This window comes from Salmo salar, chromosome ssa03, assembly GCF_905237065.1.
Source record: "Salmo salar chromosome ssa03, Ssal_v3.1, whole genome shotgun sequence".
NCBI lineage: Eukaryota > Metazoa > Chordata > Actinopteri > Salmoniformes > Salmonidae > Salmo > Salmo salar.
Genome location: NC_059444.1, coordinates 80673818 through 80691866, shown reverse-complemented (window position 1 = coordinate 80691866; position 18049 = coordinate 80673818). Strand labels below are relative to the sequence as shown.

At 44.1% G+C, this 18049-nt stretch overlaps 2 protein-coding genes across 3 annotated transcripts in view; one reads left to right on the top strand and one right to left on the bottom strand.

Annotated features, from left to right (window-relative positions):
- LOC106606613 (transducin beta-like protein 3) overlaps positions 1-6928 on the top strand; it is a 30015-nt gene extending 23087 nt beyond the window's left edge. The window contains exons 20-24 of one of the 2 annotated variants that reach the window (XM_045715567.1): positions 782-853; positions 3509-3667; positions 4079-4172; positions 5367-5451; positions 5779-6038. In XM_045715567.1, coding sequence (XP_045571523.1) covers positions 782-853; positions 3509-3667; positions 4079-4172; positions 5367-5403 — 362 coding nt within the window. In that variant the 3' untranslated portion in view covers positions 5404-5451; positions 5779-6038. Of the gene's footprint in view, positions 1-781; positions 854-3508; positions 3668-4078; positions 4173-5366; positions 5452-5778 lie in introns of both variants that reach the window. The other variant, XM_045715566.1, reaches the window with a different exon arrangement.
- A 1-nt stretch (position 6929) lies between these two features.
- Positions 6930-13068, bottom strand: LOC106601740 (NADPH oxidase organizer 1). The gene is made up of 8 exons (XM_014194095.2): positions 12921-13068; positions 12602-12682; positions 12411-12483; positions 12106-12289; positions 11743-11930; positions 11441-11551; positions 11056-11173; positions 6930-9819 (listed from the first exon to the last, which is right to left on the bottom strand). The coding sequence occupies exons 1-8, from the start codon at positions 12984-12986 to the stop codon at positions 9066-9068; spliced, it is 1575 nt and encodes a 524-aa protein (XP_014049570.1). The 5' UTR covers positions 12987-13068; the 3' UTR covers positions 6930-9065.
- Positions 13069-18049: the final 4981 nt, after the last annotated feature.

The following is an 18049-nucleotide window of genomic DNA, read 5'->3' as shown; positions in this document are numbered from 1 at the left end:
CGTGCCTATTGAACATGGCCTGAGAGAGATCAGGTTCAGAGTTAAATAAAGGTACAGTTTATAAACACAGGAGTGTTCACATACTCTGTGTTTAGGCATGTTGGTGTTGGGAACATCATGTGTATATAGTCAACACACTAGTGCAGCTCCAAAACATGTCCTCTTAACTATTTACAACACATTCTGTTTACCATATTGAAATTCTAACAATGTATAACATACATGTGTTAAATAGGCTTATTTAGGATAAGTCAAGGACTGAAGGATAATGGCTTTAAAAATGGCAGATATCTATCTATACACATTTTAAATTCATATGTAGTTAAAATGACTGCCTCAGCACTTCTAGTGTTAAAATCCATTAAAATAACTGGATGGGAGAGACTAGGGTTCCATGTTTGACCGTCAAGGATTGGTCAGAGGTCATTGTATTGGCATAACAATGGACCGTCATACTGACACTGGAGTGTCTAGAATGGGGTTGTAGACGGGATGGGTCACTTAGGTCATGATGATGCGTACTAGGCTGCATCCCAAATGGCACCATATTCGCTATCTAGTGCACTACTTTTGCTCCCCATAGAGCTCTGGTCAAAAGTAATGCAGTTTGTAGGGAAAGTTACAGTTATGTAAGTCTTTAATAGACTGGCCATTGAACTTAGGTTATGTATTGTGTGCCATGACACTGGTTATGTATGCAGGATCATAGGCTTCTATATCTGATGTGGGTTACTCTGTTTGTACTGTCTGTGACCTCGTGACTTTCCTGTGTGGCCTCTAGCGATCCGCCAGGGGGAAGATGGTGCTAAGCAGCTGGAGAAGACTGTGCTGAAGCTGCGCCAGGACCAGAAAGGTGAGATCAGAAAGGATTGGCATATACCTAGCTGGCCCCCAAAAAAACACTGTTTTTACTACGTTGCAGAACATTCTGAAAACGTTTTTTGCTTGGTGGGTATTCAATATAGTGATGGAGCCACCTGATAATGGCCTGTAATGGCCCGTGTATGGTAATGGCCCGTGTATGGTAATGGTCCGTGTATGGTAATGGGCCGTGATAAAGTCCCGTGTATGGTAATGGCCCGTGTATGGTAATGGTCCGTGTATGGTAATGGCCTGTGATAAAGGTCTGTGTATGGTAATGGCCCGTGTATGGTAATGGTCCGTGATAAAGGCCTGTGTATGGTAATGGTCCGTGATAAAGGCCTGTGTATGGTAATGGTCCGTGATACAGGTCTGTGTATGGTAATGGTCCGTGATAATGGTCCGTGTATGGTAATGGTCCGTGATAAAGGTCCGTGTATGGTAATGGTCTGTGTATGGTAATGGTCCATGATAAAGGTCCGTGTATGGTAATGGTCTGTGTATGGTAATGGTCCGTGATACAGGTCTGTGTATGGTAATGGTCGGTGTATGGTAATGGTCCGTGATAAAGGTCTGTGTATGATAAATGCCCGTGTATGGTAATGGTCTGTGTATGGTAATGGTCTGTGTGTGGTAATGGTCCGTGATAAAGGTCTGTGTATGGTAATGGTCTGTGATAAAGGTCTGTGTATGGTAATGGTCCGTGATACAGGTCTGTGTATGGTAATGGTCTGTGTATGGTAATGGTCCGTGATACAGGTCTGTGTATGGTAATGGTCCGTGATACAGGTCTGTGTATGGTAATGGTCCGTGATACAGGTCTGTGTATGGTAATGGTCCGTGATAAAGGTCCGTGTATGCTAATGGTCTGTGTATGGTAATGGTCCGTGATACAGGTCTGTGTATGGTAATGGTCCGTGATAAAGGTCCGTGTATGGTAATGGTCCGTGATAAAGGTCCGTGTATGGTAATGGTCCGTGTATGGTAAAGGTCCGTGTATGGTAATGGTCCGTGATAAAGGTCTGTGTATGGTAATGGTCCGTGATAAAGGTCTGTGTATGGTAATGGTCCGTGATAAAGGTCCGTGTATGGTAATGGTCTGTGTATGGTAATGGTCCGTGATAAAGGTCCATGTATGGTAATAGCCGTGATACAGGTCTGTGTATGGTAATGGTCCGTGATAAAGGTCCGTGTATGGTAATGGTCCGTGTATGGTAAAGGTCCGTGTATGGTAATGGTCCGTGATAAAGGTCTGTGTATGGTAATGGTCCGTGATAAAGGTCTGTGTATGGTAATGGTCCGTGATAAAGGTCCGTGTATGGTAATGGTCTGTGTATGGTAATGGTCCGTGATAAAGGTCCATGTATGGTAATAGCCGTGATACAGGTCTGTGTATGGTAATGGTCCGTGATAAAGGTCCGTGTATGGTAATGGTCCGTGTATGGTAAAGGTCCGTGTATGGTAATGGTCCGTGATAAAGGTCTGTGTATGGTAATGGTCCGTGATAAAGGTCTGTGTATGGTAATGGTCCGTGATAAAGGTCCGTGTATGGTAATGGTCTGTGTATGGTAATGGTCCGTGATAAAGGTCCATGTATGGTAATAGCCGTGATACAGGTCTGTGTATGGTAATGGTCCGTGATAAAGGTCCGTGTATGGTAATGGTCCGTGTATGGTAAAGGTCCGTGTATGGTAATGGTCCGTGATAAAGGTCTGTGTATGGTAATGGTCCGTGATAAAGGTCTGTGTATGGTAATGGTCCGTGATAAAGGTCTGTGTATGGTAATGGCTTTATCTGTGTATGGTAATGGTCCGTGATAAAGGTCCATGTATGGTAATGGTCCGTGATACAGGTCTGTGTATGGTAATGGACTGTGATAAAGGTCTGTGTATGGTAATGGTCCGTGATAATGGTCCGTGTATGGTAATGGTCCGTGTATGGTAATGGTCTGTGTATGGTAATGGTCCGTGATAATGGTCCGTGTATGGTAATGGTCTGTGTATGGTAATGGTCCGTGATACAGGTCTGTGTATGGTAATGGTCCGTGATACAGGTCTGTGTATGGTAATGGTCCGTGATAAAGGTCCGTGTATGGTAATGGTCTGTGTATGGTAATGGTCCGTGATAAAGGTCTGTGTATGGTAATGGTCCGTGATAAAGGTCTGTGTATGGTAATGGTCCGTGATAAAGGTCCGTGTATGGTAATGGCCCGTGTATGGTAATGGTCCGTGATACAGGTCCGTGTATGGTAATGGTCCGTGATAAAGGTCCGTGTATGGTAATGGCCCATGTATGGTAATGGTCCGTGATACAGGTCTGTGTATGGTAATGGTCCGTGATAAAGGTCTGTGTATGGTAATGGTCCGTGATAAAGGTCCGTGTATGGTAATGGCCCGTGATACAGGTCTGTGTATGGTAATGGTCTGTGATACAGGTCTGTGTATGGTAATGGTCTGTGATACAGGTCTGTGTATGGTAATGGTCTGTGATACAGGTCCGTGTATGGTAATGGTCTGTGATAAAGGTCCGTGTATGGTAATGGTCTGTGATAAAGGTCCGTGTATGGTAATGGTCCGTGATAAAGGTCTGTGTATGGTAATGGTCTGTGTAATCCTAACCCTGACTCTCTCTACTCTCCCCCCCCAAGAGTCTATGCTGCGCTACTGTGCTATGTGGAACACCAACGCCCGGAGCTGTCTGGACGCCCAGGCTGTGATCCAGGTGATGCTCACACACCTCTCCCCTGAAGAGCTGCTCCAGTACCAAGGAGCACGCGCACACCTGGAGGGACTCATACCTTACACTGGTGAGGTGGGGAGGAGTCCGAGTAGGGAGTGTGTGTGTGTGTGTGTGTTAGTCACATTGATGTATAGACTCACGCCAGACGTGGCCGCTACCTCTGTGCAGATGATGTATGATGTTTTAATTTCTGAATAATAGTGAAGGAATCAAACCACTGATGCCAGAGAAAGTGTCCGCTGATTGTGTGTATGATGGTGTCCGCTGATTGTGTGTGACGGTGTCCGCTGATTGTGTGGGACGGTGTCCGCTGATTGTGTGGGACGGTGTCCGCTGATTGTGTGGGACGGTGTCCGCTGATTGTGTGGGACGGTGTCCGCTGATTGTGTGGGACGGTGTCCGCTGATTGTGTGTGCGCATCTTTACGTGTTTGTTGATACAGTTCCCTTGTTTGATTTGACCCTGTTCGTCCCCCCAGAGAGACACATGCAAAGGATAGGCCGTCTGCTGCAGGCCTCCATGTTCCTGGACTACATGTGGCAGAAGATGAGAGTGACAGGAGCTCCAGCCAGGTGAGGATGACCAGGGGAGGGCCTAAAACACAACACCCACCAATCACAATCCAGGGCTTATACTAACGCTACACGGCCTTGCCTAATGACTTTCAAATGTTTTTTCAAAGGCATTGCTTTTAGAAAGGTTCAGAATAAAAAACACATACATTTCATTGTTTTGAGTTTCTTTTAATAGGGATTGATAGCGATGACAGGATTTGCCCCTAAAACAGATTCTAACATACACTTAAGTGTGTTTCACTTAGTCTTCCATCAATATCATTGCTTTGACTGAAGTGGAAATTCGACTTAAAGTGAAGTGAAAGACATGTTCAGTTGTTTGATTTCATGTTTCCTTATAGCCTTGTAAGTAACTTCGCAGCAGGACACAGTCATCCGGCCTATCAGCGTTGACAGTATGCCACGTGAAGCATGGTATAGATCTAATCTGAGTCTAGAACAATGGCTGTTGTTGTTCATAGGAATAAATCTGGGCAAGAGAGATGACTTTCACATATCTGTGGTTTGAAACCAATACCTGTATAACCAAACTGTTTTTACTGTAAATACTATAGTAGACTTCATTCTGAAACCAGACACACACCCACATCGCTGCAGCTGTACATAGTCCATCTGTAAATTGCCCACCCAATCTACCTACCTCATCCCCTTACTGTTTTTATTTTATTTACTTTTCTGCTCTTTTGCACACCAGTATCTCTACATGCACATCTTCATATGCTCATTTATCACGCCAGTGTAAATCTGCTAAATTGTCATTATTTGCTCCTATGGCCTATTTATTGCCTACCTCCTCATGCCTTTTGCACACACTGTATATAGACTTTCTTTTTTTTCTACTGTATCATTGACTTGTTTATTGTGTTATTGGCTTGTTTGTTTACTCCATGTGTAACTCTGTGTTGTTGTCTGTGTCACACTGCTTTGCTTTATCTTGGCCAGGTCACGTTGTAAATGAGAACTTGTTCTCAACTGGCCTACCTGGTTAAATAAAGGTGAAATAAATAAAATAAACATTCCCTCTCTATGGCTGCATCCCAAATTTCCTATATACAAGTGCACTGCTTTTCACTCGGGCTCTGGTCTAAAGTAGTGCACTACATAGGGAATATGGTGCCATTTGGGACACAGTTTATAAGCTTTGCCAGCACTGTAATGATGAATAACTAACTGATTGAGGAATGTTAACAGCGATAACCAGGTCCTGGGATCAGCAGGAGATCAATGAGAGGCTGTACAATCACATACTGTACCATGGAGAGTCAATTCCAATATGGTAAATCAACACTGAAACTTCTGGAAGAATGGGGCTGTAGGTCAGGTTTGAAGAATGATTATTTTAAGTCATTATCTAGAAATGAATTGTCATGGGTCAAGCATAAAGATAACGTCTTCTGCAGTACCCTAATGTATGATGTGATAGGAAGTATGCAGCAGAGCCTAATTCTTCAACATGGTCTTAAGACCCAATAAGAATCCAGCTGGACTCCAGCTTCAGGAAATACGACAGAGCAAACATGGGTCTGTGTGACACGTGAGTTATATGGATATTTGACCTCCTTTGTTGTTGGTTGCTGATGTGTGATGTCATATCCTTTTACAGTATGGACTCGCAGGATGAGGAGATGGACACCGCCTCTCTTCAGGTGCCACACTCCCTGTTCATGATTGACAAGCGACCAGGTGAGGGTGGAGATGGGACTAGGGAACAGGGGGATGGAGAGGAGAGATGGAATGAGGGAGAGGTGGAGGAGGATGGTGCTCTCGAGGAAGATACCAACTGCCCGGCCAACATGGAGGAGGAGGATGATGATGATGAAGTCAGTATCACCAGGAAAGCCTCAGTCAGGGGACAAAGGGAAGAAAAGGGACAGAATGGAAAAGAAAATGGCAACCATCACTCTGGCAGTGAGGAGAGTTCAGGAGAGGAGGACCGGGGAGACCAAACAGGCTAAGATGGCCAAGTGTCAGATCCTCCTGTCTGCAGCGTCCCTTCCACCCCTCCAGGCAATCATCAGCTGATGGCAGACTGTCTGACACCAAGCCCACTAAGGATACCTGGGTGTGAACCCGCGGGAGTCTCCTTCAGCATGGACCACTGCCTGGAGCAACAGTGTGGCTTTATAGACACTGACAGGGAAGCAGGTCCTGAACGACCTTTTATAATAAACTGGTTTTGAGGTCGATAGGCCTGGCTGGCAGCCTTTTTGAAAACCGTGTTGTTTTTCCCTGACCATGTTAGCTCATCAGGAAAAACTCTGGGTGCTAGTGGAAGCCTACTACTGGTACCTAGTGGAAGCCTGCTACTGGTACCTAGTGGAAGCCTACTACTGGTACCTAGTGGAAGCCTACTACTGGTACCTAGTGGAAGCCTGCTACTGGTACCTAGTGGAAGCCTGCTACTGGTACCTAGTGGAAGCCTGCTACTGGTACCTAGTGGAAGCCTGCTACTGGTACCTAGTGGAAGCCTGCTACTGGTACCTAGTGGAAGCCTGCTACTGGTACCTAGTGGAAGCCTGCTACTGGTACCTAGTGGAAGCCTGCTACTAGAGGTCAGGAATTGTCGAGGCTCTACCCGTAACTTCCTCCCCGTTCTTCTCAACAGAAACCAGTGCTTGTGAATTTTTATATTTTAACATTGTTGTGCAGTCCTGCTCTTCCACATAAACAACAACAAACGCCTCCTTTATGTAACAATATATTTTGTTTCATGATTACAAATGCATCTGGAATAAAATGTGTGCCATGTGGAAGTATTTGTGCTGTTTTTTTAATAAGTTCATATTCATTTGAAACATCAACCAATATGTTCATGTAAAAGAGTGTTTGAAGACTTGACTTATGAACTTATTTAACATAAGATTTCCATAGGAGTATAAACCATGACACAGGAAAGGGTGAACAGGTCAGGCCTACATTCCTTTGCCATATTAGACTGGTCCAGCCTGTTAAGCATATTGTCACCCTGTGTATCTGTCACATTTTTTAAAAGTCTGGGATCTCTGGTATAACCCAGTTGATTCAGGGAGAGCTCTAACAGTATAAGCCAGTGGATTCAGGGAGAGCTCTAACAGTATAAGCCAGTGGATTCAGGGAGAGCTCTAACAGTATAAGCCAGTGGATTCAGGGAGAGTTCTAACCATATAAACCAGTGGATTCAGGGAGAGCTCTAACCGTATAAACCAGTGGACTCAGGGAGAGCTCTAACAGTATAACCCAGTGGACTCAGGGAGAGCTCTAACAGTATAAACCAGTGGACTCAGGGAGAGCTCTAACAGTATAACCCAGTGGACTCGGGGAGAGCTCTAACAGTATAAACCAGTGGACTCAGGGAGAGCTCTAACAGTATAAGCCAGTGGATTCGGGGAGAGCTCTAACCGTATAAACCAGTGGACTCAGGGAGAGCTCTAACAGTATAAGCCAGTGGATTCGGGGAGAGCTCTAACAGTATAAACCAGTGGACTCAGGGAGAGCTCTAACAGTTTAAGCCAGTGGACTCAGGGAGAGCTCTAACAGTTTAAGCCAGTGGACTCAGGGAGAGCTCTAACAGTATAAACCAGTGGACTCAGGGAGAGCTCTAACAGTTTAAGCCAGTGGACTCAGGGAGAGCTCTAACAGTTTAAGCCAGTGGACTCAGGGAGAGCTCTAACAGTTTAAGCCAGTGGACTCAGTGAGAGCTCTAACAGTTTAAGCCAGTGGACTCAGGGAGAGCTCTAACAGTTTAAGCCAGTGGACTCAGGGAGAGCTCTAACAGTTTAAGCCAGTGGACTCAGGGAGAGCTCTAACAGTTTAAGCCAGTGGACTCAGTGAGAGCTCTAACAGTATAAGCCAGTGGACTCAGGGAGAGCTCTAACAGTATAAGCCAGTGGACTCAGGGAGAGCTCTAACAGTATAAGAGTACGATTCATAGTAAGCTAGTGGTGGATAGAAATGGTGACTCCAAGACAGAAGTTAGAAGTTATTGCTTTTTGCAGTACAATATGATATATTATCATCTATAGTTGCTAGTTATTTTAGTATAATAATGTATTAGAATGTGTTGCAGTTTGCAGTACAATATGAAATGGAATCAACCATAGTTGCTAATAACAGTTTTCCAGTATGGAAAAATAGAGATCTCTAGATTAAAAGGCCATACAGCAGAAACTATGAAAACACATTTTTGGATATAACAGAAGACACTAATTCATGACAATCACAGAATATTGTATTTTTTCTATCAAGCCTATCTAAATTGCTACTGAATGTTTATTCACAGAGGTGTATATTTTAATTATACCAGTATATGACCTGACTTTTCACATTTTTAAGTGAAGAGAAGTTATTCATTAAAACAGGAATGCAAATAAATGACAGTAAACCCCCAACCGTAATATTTGTTCATCCACAAAATAAATCCTGAATTAACAGACAGTATTAAAATAATGTCTACAATGCAGTTATCAGTATCCATCTGCAGGTGCATGGAAGTAGGCCTGACGAACAGAGCAAGAAGTAAACTTCCACATTAAAAAAATAAAGACTCAATATGTGACTCAGAGTATTACAGTAATGTATGATTCTTCCTCCCATATCACAACTCATGGTTACATGACCAGCCCCAAGGCAGTTAAACACTTGTAAACCATGTCACAGTGTAATCATATTCAGGTAACTTCATAATGGATAAATCCCACAGTCTGTCTTCTGGGCTTCTAGTACAGTGACTTTCTACACTTTCTGTGCTAAAGCCTTTGGATTCTTCCTGGAACCCATCAAGACACCACACCACATGTCCTGGCCACAACCCAGTCGTCACCCTCGGTTTTAAAAGGCTAAGGAGGAACTGGCTACCCATGACTCACCAGTGGGTCTGGACCCACCACCATTTTGGGTCAACACTGCTCCAATTTAGCGTCTCAGTATCACAGCAGGCGCTGGCGACAGCTTGGCTTTGGAGGCGTTCTTGCGCGTGACGGTAGTGCAGCGCGTCAGGATCTCCTGCGCCCTGGGCCTGGGGGGCACCTTGGGGGTGGTGGGGGCCATCTTGAACAGGTTTGGGTCAGATCTTCCGTGGACCATCCTCCCCTCCGACACGCCGCTGTCGGGGTGGAGGCGGTCGGCCACCATGGGCGGCGGTGTGCGGGCGCGCCGGAGATGCTCATCCATGTCAGCGCGGCTCAGGTTGAGTGACGAGCTGCAGGTCGACGAACTGAGGTCGTCACTGAAGCTGAAGTCGCTACCCTCGCTTCCCATGCTGCCCTCGCTTCCCATGCTTCCCATGCTGCCAGCGAGGCTGTGCTTGTGTCTATCCACCTCCACCATGACAGTAGGCGTTGGAGTGCCCTTGCTGGGGTATGCCAGGGCAGGGGTGGTGACCATCACAGGTGAAGGGCTAGGCCGAGGCACAGATAGAACATTAAAAGAATGAGACTTGAGCTTGTCGGTAGGCTTGAGCTGATTTGGTGTGGAAGGACGGCAGCCGGGCAGCTGCAGGAGGTTGCCTTGGGAACAGCTGCGCTCGTGGGAGTGTCCGGCCAGTGTGTGGTCAGAGCTGGAGCCGTGGACCTGCAGCTGGGCCAGGTTGAGAGCCGCCAGGCGGACACGAGGGTTGTTGTAGGGCTGCAGGTACATGGCAGGTCCATAGCCGGTCTTGCCATTGTATCTGTCAAGAGGAGAAAGAAGAAGTGAGAAATTGGAAACTGACATGAGTTTGGATTTCATATCAGAAATCCCAATGTTGTCAAAGCCTTGGGACAATATGTTATCCTAGGTAATGATAGACGACAAGTCTGTGGCCTTTGTACACATTTGTCTGTCTAGCTTTCACTTAAATTGACAAGTCAATGTCCGTGTCCGAAATCTGGCTTGGCTACTACTTACTAAAACTGCATACTGTGTACTAATCTTACTACATACTATTTTGAACGTACTGTTTAGTAATAAGGTATGCAGTAAAAAACAAATTCAGAACTTGAGATTATATCCCACTGGGCAAAAACTGATTGAATCAGTGTTGTTTCCATGTAATTCCACGTGATGACGTTCAATCAACATGGAAAACTGATTGGATTTGAAAAAAGTCAACGTAAGGGAATTTTGTCTTTTTTTCACCCAACATTTAACCATTTTTTGTTGAATTCACATTAGATGACAAATCAACCAAATGTAAATCAAAACTAGACGTTCAACTGACATCTGGAAGGTTCTATCTGCATTTTTGTCCAAATTTTATTATTGACATATCCTTATTCTGTACAATGTTCTATACCTATATACCCCCATTAATGTTGTGAAGTTCAAATGAATACAAGATCAAATTGCTAATACTATTCAAACAAATGAGGGTTCGGGACGTTAAAGCCAATTATCAAATAATATTTTTTCAGATAGAACCTTATTGGGTATTTGGACACGGCCATTGTCAAGAGAATCTTTGGATTTGATTCAGTGAAAAGATAACAGCTAAGTAATTCAGTCATCTGTCAACTTCCAAGGGGAAGCTACCAACTGTTTTCTAATGATAGGGGCAGAACACGCTGAGAGGATGTCTCAAAAGAGCATTGAGCAGACAATGGCTCAGCTATCTCTGGTATTGGGTTCTTCAGAATCAACTAATGATAACTTGTGATGTAGTGAGATAATTACAGCGTTGTTGTTTCCGCATGATATCTGATGGACGGGCAATGATACTCTGCATGCCTGTCTGCACCATGGCTTTCAATTCCCATTCACTTTCTATTCTCTCAATGCATCTGCTGTCATCTGACCATAGAATTAGTATGAGTTCTAATCATTTTGATTCCATGGTTCCGACAGTCTGGAAGTCATGCTTCTCTTTTACAGCTATAGCTACTGTATTCTCTCTGTTTAGTCAGATGGGTGTTGTTCAGTAACATACCTGATCAGCCACCAGCCATTGTCAGACTTCTGCAGGACTTCCACCACTGAGCCAATGTCCACAGACACCTCGTCTCCATTTGTGGCTTTGTAGCTTCTGACAGCACTGTACAGCACACCTATTTGTGGGCGATTCAGAATGTTAGGATAGGTGCAACATCAATATATGGCAATATACTGTCAGTGGTGGTCCCCACCTTGCAGTACATGCACAGTACAGTATTTGCAGTGTATATGTCTTGATGCTGGTGCATCAGCTATATGTGAATGTTTTATATATTTGTTGATGTGAACATTTTTGCAGACAGTACCCCTGATGATCCCCTCCCAGGCTATAGAAAACATAAATACATATGTGTAAGGGATAAGAGATGATAGTCTCTTACTTTCTCCATAGGACCCGTCACTATCGTCCTCCTCATCCCCCTCTACCTTCTCCAGGTATGGAGCAGGGAACCAGGCCATACGCTTGTCCTCATTCTCCACCAGCCACCAGCCTGGGAGCAGAGGGAGAGGGGTTAGACTGGTGATGGACATTTATGATCAGCTCTCTCAAACCCATTACATGTCACAGAATCAATACATTCATGCAGAGATTAAAAGTGATGCGATTTTACATGTCCATTACAAAGGAAAATACGTGGCATTATACTTTACGGAAGGCAAATCACAGCAGACGTTCTCTCACCTGCTTTGTCTTTGATGAGCACGTCCAAGTTTTCGTCCACGGCCACTTTGAACGGCCGGTTCTTGGTGTCTTTGGTCTCATAGGGTGCCATGCACCGGTATGCCTCTGTTACGAACGGCTGCGTAACATTGCCAATGTTGACACTCTTGTCATGTCCAGCGGAATCCTCTGAAGGCATGATCATGATACTGAGGAAGGAAGTCACATGGTAAATGTATGACTATTTATTGTACTGAATTAAATCACCAAAACATAACGGGACACTGGATTTGAAGTCGATCCATATGTGCGTAATACTGTGCGTAATGCTCAGGACACAGTGGTATTCCCTAAGCAATGTGCGTAATTCTCACTATAATCTACCTATTCTTGGCGAACTCTGGCTGTAGGTCTTGGTCTTTGGGGTGGAAGTACCGGATGAGTTCAGGACACTGTGAGACGCGCGGGTCACAGCTGAGGAGCTCGCTGCAGTATTTCTCCAAAAACTTGAGCTGGACCACCGACTTGCTTGGACCATTATTCTTTGTGTTTATCTTCATCCTCCAGTCTGATGAAGGAATATATGACGATGACTAATTATTACTTATTAATGATTTATTAGTTAATAAAGGATACAAATGATAGACATCAACCGGCAACGTGATATTAAAAGTAAAACATAGGCCTACCTCGAAATCTAGGAATAATTCTGTCAGATTTTTTAAGTGGGTTCGAAGGTGGGAATTTCTTCTTCATTTGTTCCTGTTTTGGATAAATAGTTTGGCATAAGTAAGAAAAGCATGGCTACATATTATATTTTGCATTTATGTAGCCTACATTAGATCAGACAATTTGAACTGTAGTTGATGATGTAACTTACATTAAGTGTCTTGAAGTCCTTGAAGGTTCTGTAAACAATGATGTCATTCTGATCTGACCAAAGCACCGATGTCATGTACATCTGGACATTTGAAATAAGTTATAAATATCAATTAAATCTTTGGTATAAATCATTGCTGCCAAATTCAAAAATAAATGTTTTAGTTAATTGGACTCACAAAACACAGCAAACAAGAATCAACAATTTTCGGGAAAGTATTAATTAACAGGCATAAAAAATAGTTGTACATCTCATGCAGAAATCTGGAGAAATATCCCATAACCACAGCAGTATTATTACATGCATCAAGTATCCATACTTTGCTTTTCTCCTTGTGCATCACTCCAATCAGTCGGACATTAACCGGATACCGTTGCTCCTCCATGTTTGTCAGTAAAAAGCCTAGATGCGTAAAGTCCTATGGAGATATGTATTCCTAACTAACTGATTGGAGCTCAAATGGTCAACAGGTTAATATCTCTCTCCGAGTAAGGCGTGGCGGTAGAGCAAACAAATAGGAGGACAATATTTGCGTCACGTGAGCTGCTCCCGCTGTAGTGGCGCAAGTGTGGGAAGTACACGGTTGTAACAAATGCGTCATCATTTCAGCGCAGTGATACCAATTTAGCAATTTTGTTGCTAGATTTAGAAACTTTTCAGAGTACCCTGGCAACTTTTTTTTCAAACAGCACCTAGCAACAAATTTAGGTACTTTAAAAAATGTATTTGGAACTTTTAGCAACTTTTGAAAAGTGACTCAAATGCTAAAATGCACTAATTTTCCTTCTAAATGACACAAAAACGATTTTCTCTGTCACATACTCAGTCACAACACACGTGCCTGGCTGCAATTGTGCATTGTGAGTGACGTCAGCAGCAGGCGCTCAGCTCGTGCACAGGCAGCAGCAGGCCAGCAGCAATTTCAGCAAATTAAAAATCATTGTTGGCTGACTGCAGCAGTAGTATGCGTTCGACGAGACAAACCCAATGAATATAGTTGGTCACAAATGTTTGATCTTGAACAGAACTTACAACATCAATCAACATGTCTCAATCAAAATTGTACAGCCAGAAGTACAGAAAAGAGTGGGAGTCTGTACCTGAACTTAAATTGTGGCTGAAGCCAGTAATTGGGGATGATTGACGGGCATACTGTGCATACTGCAAATCAGATATGCTTGCAAAAATGCTAAAACATTGTGCTACAGCAAAGCATATGAATAAATCAAAACCCCACAACGCAGTCTACATTACCACAGTTGGTTAAAAAAGTGGATAACTGCAAAAGCGCAGAAGCTACTATTTTTTATTTTATTTCTTTATTTCACCTTTATTTAACCAGGTAGGCTAGTTGAGAACAGGTTCTCATTTGCAACTGCGACCTGGCCAAGATAAAGCAAAGCAGTGTGACACATACAACAACACAGAGTTACACATGGAATAAACAAAACATACAGTCAATAATACAGTACAACAAAAAGAAAACAAAAAGTCTATATACAGTGAGTGCAAATTATGTAAGTTAAGGCAATAAATAGGCCATGGTGGCGAAGTAATTACAATATAGCAATTAAACACTGGAATGGTAGATGTGCTGAAGATGAATGTGCAAGTAGAGATACTGGGGTGCAAAGTGTCGGGTCGCGTCAATTCTAATCTGGTATTAGGATATAAACAAACCATGCAACTTAGTTTTGCAATGATTATTTAATTCATCTTTAAGTAAATAGAATGATAGTACAAATGGAAAATATGATGTTCGTATATACGGTCTCCCTGTAACACCACGCAGGGCAGACAGAGAAGAGAACGTCACATCCTTTGTTCTTCCTTATATACTCTGACAGAGATAGTTCCCGCTCATTGCTGGCCTGTCAGAGCGAGGATGAGCGTGGTTTAAACATCCTCATCCTATCGTCGGCGTGCAGGCTGGTCCTAGCCTCGTGACGCACTTCCTGTCGCCGGGTGTAGTTCTTGTCTTCAGCAGTTGACTTATCCGTAGTTTATATACTTAATATTGTAGTATAGCTTCCCCGGTATATTATATAGGTTATGCAAACAAATAGCCAGTTCAACCCTAACAAAAGGAGCAAGATAAATAAATAAATACAGTATGGGGATGAGGTAGGTAGATAGATGGGCTGTTTACAGATGGGCTATGTACAGGTGCAGTGATTTGTGAGCTGCTCTGACAGCTGGTGCTTAAAGCTAGTGAGGGAAATATGAGTCTCCAGCTTCAGAGATTTTTGCAGTTCGTTCCAGTCATTGGCAGCAGAGAACTGGAAGGAAAGACGACCAAAGGAGGAATTGGCTTTGGGGGTGACAAGTGAGATATACCTGCTGGAGCGCGTGCTACGAGTGGGTGCTGCTATGGTGACCAGTGAGCTGAGATAAGGCGGGGCTTTACCTAGCAGAGACTTGTAGATAACCTGTAGCCAGTGGGTTTGGCGACGAGTATGAAGCGAGGGCCAACCAACGAGAGCATACAGGTCGCAATGGTGGGTAGTGTATGGGGCTTTGGTGACAAAATGGATGGCACTGTGATAGACTGCATCCAGTTTGTTGAGTAGAGTGTTGGAGGCTATTTTATAGATGACATCACCAAATTCGAGGATCGGTAGGATGGTGAGTTTTACGAGGGTATGTTTGGCAGCATGAGTGAAGGATGCTTTGTTGCGAAATAGGAAGCCAATTCTAGATTTCATTTTGGATTGGAGATGCTTAATGTGAGTCTGGAAGAAAGGGTTTATAGTCTAACCAGACACCCAGGTATTTGTAGTTGTCCACGTATTCTAAGTCAGAGCCGTCCAGAGTAGTGATGCTGGACGGGCGAGCAGGTGCGGGCAGTGATCGATTGAATAGCATGCATTTAGTTTTACTTGCATTTAAGAGCAGTTGGAGGCCACGGAAGGAGAGTTGTATGGCATTGAAGCTCGTCTGGAGGTTAGTTAACACAGTGTCCAAAGAGGGGCCAGAAGTATACAGAATGGTGTCGTCTGCGTAGAGGTGGATCAGAGAATCACCACGAGCAAGAGCAACATCATCGATGTATACAATGAGGGGGATGACCGCGGCAGCTTTCCAATCTTTGGGAATCTCAGACGATACTATGGCAATGGCCACTGTAGAGCATTGTTCGCTGCCAGCATGCGACCATTTGGGTATGGCTTGCAAAGCTGCCTTTTCAGATTCTGTGGCAGCAACAAGCTTCCAAATGCACCGCACCAAGTGCACAGAAATGATTAGGGCTGGCTCCTTATTTTCTCAAAAGGGTAACATCAGATGTGGGGGATGAAAATTTCAGTCTCCTTTTGGATGAGTCCACTGATGTCGGTGTCTCGAAATACCTGTGTGTGGTGATTCGGTATTTCAGTGCTAAAACAAGAACCGTTGTGTCCACATTTCTCGGGCTGGTTGAATTGGAAGGGGACGATGCCAGGTCAATAGCAAAGGCGGTAGTTGTGTTTCTTGACAAGTGTAACCTTAAAAAAGAAAATCTTCAGGGTATTGGCACTGATAATGTGTCCGTGATGACTGGGGTGCACAACGGGGTGCACATGATTTTAAAGGACGAATGTGCATTGCCCAATTTGGTACTCATCCACTGTGTGTGCCAGTCTTTACAATTGGCTGTCTGTGCAGCATCCAAAGAAACCATCCCTAGGAGTGTTGAGTACTTAATCAGGGAAACTACAACTGGTTTTCGATTTCCATAAAACGGCGCGAGGCGTACAAAGCCGTGTATGCCACCATTAATTGTGGCCAGAAACCCCTGCAGATCACCAAAGTGTGTGCCACACGTTGGCTATCGATTGAGCCTGCATTAACTCGTATATTGAGCCAGTGGGAAGAACTGAAACTCCACTTTGAGTTGACCAAGGCCAGTGAGCGTTGCTACATGGCGGATGTGCTCCATGCCATGTACATGGACAAGACCAACTATGTCTACCTGACATTCTTGAAATCAATCCTGTCTGACGTACAAGTTGCAGTGAAGTCATTTGAGGGAGAGCAAACAGATCCTGTCAAGCTTTTGGACAATCTGGTACACCTCTTAACATCAATTTGCAGCAGAGTAGTCAACCCTATGGCAAAAATTGATGTCCTGAAGGATGCCATTGATGGACATCTCAGTCCATCACCATACCTTCGGTACCTTTTCGAGAGCACGGTGTACGAACTCAGTCTTGCGCCAGAGGACAAAAAGGTCATTCGGAGACAGTGCATCAACTACATTGTTGCTTTAAGCAAGGAGCTGCAAGCAAGGCTCCCAGGCAACCTAGAAGCCTTGCGAAACATGGCCTTGTTCAGTGTTAAGGAAACGCTAAAGCACAATAAAGGCACCACTGAAATTATTAAATTAGCTGAGCTACTGGGATACCAGCCCCAAACAATTGATAAAATTGTTTCCCAGTGGAGAAACATCCATCTGTTTAGGTGGGACTCAACTGAAAATACAGTCGAGTCTTGGAGTGAAGTCAATAACTACACGGACTCTTCCGGGTCAAATCCATTTGAAGAACTGTGCAAAGCTCCACTCGCTGCCCTCTCCTTGCCACCCTCAAATGCGGAGGTTGAACGGCTGTTCAGCCAAATGAGTGTGGTCAAGTTAAGAAATAGCATGTCACTGCACACTCTCAACTCCATACTCCTGGTGCGGTATGGACTGAAGCTAGCTGGTGATACTTGATACCAGCATAAACTACCAAGTGAAGTTCTGCAGCAGTTTGGCACCACAGCAGCATACAGCTTTAAGGCCACTCCATCCTCTACTGCTGGTTCCAGCTCCGTGACAATGCAGTTGGACAGTGAAGATGAAGAGGATTTCCTTGCCAATCTATGAGTCATCGTAGAATGGATTTTCTGTAACTGGCGGAGACACACAGCTGATGGTGGCAGTGTGTACTGCAGTGTGTGCGAAAACAGTGGCAATATCTGGAAGAAACCATTGAGCAGCTAGCCAGCCAAGCAGCACAACAACCCGGAGAGAGCTGGAGAGAGATGCCTAGCGCTTACATCATTATTTGAGTTAAGTTGCTTGCTCAATAAGATAGCATACAGTGAGGGAAAAAAGTATTTGATCCCCTGCTGATTTTGTACGTTTGCCCACTGACAAAGAAATGATCAGTCTATACTTTTAATGGTAGGTTTATTTGAACAGTGAGAGACAGAATAACAACAAAAAAATCCAGAAAAACGCATGTCAAAAGGTTATGTAATGATTTGCATTTTAATGAGGGAAATAAGTATTTGACCCCTCTGCAAAACATGACTTAGTACTTGGTGGCAAAACCCTTGTTGGCAATCACAGAGGTCAGATGTTTCTTGTAGTTGGCCACCAGGTTTGCACACATCTCAGGAGGGATTTTGTCCCACTCCTCTTTGCAGATCTTCTTCAAGTCATTAAGGTTTCGAGGCTGACGTTTGGCAACTCATACCTTCAGCTCC

Bases quoted from the DNA above. Each gene is read 5' to 3' on its own strand.
- LOC106601740 (XM_014194095.2), bottom strand. From the start codon at position 12,986: ATGGAGGAGCAACGGTATCCGGTTAATGTCCGACTGATTGGAGTGATG. The intron at 11,552-11,742 runs GTGAGAGAACGT...CTCTGCTCCCAG, and splicing joins GCTCATCAAAGACAAAGCAG to GCTGGTGGCTGGTGGAGAAT. The intron at 9,820-11,055 runs GTATGTTACTGA...TCCTCTTGACAG, and splicing joins AATGGCTGGTGGCTGATCAG to ATACAATGGCAAGACCGGCT.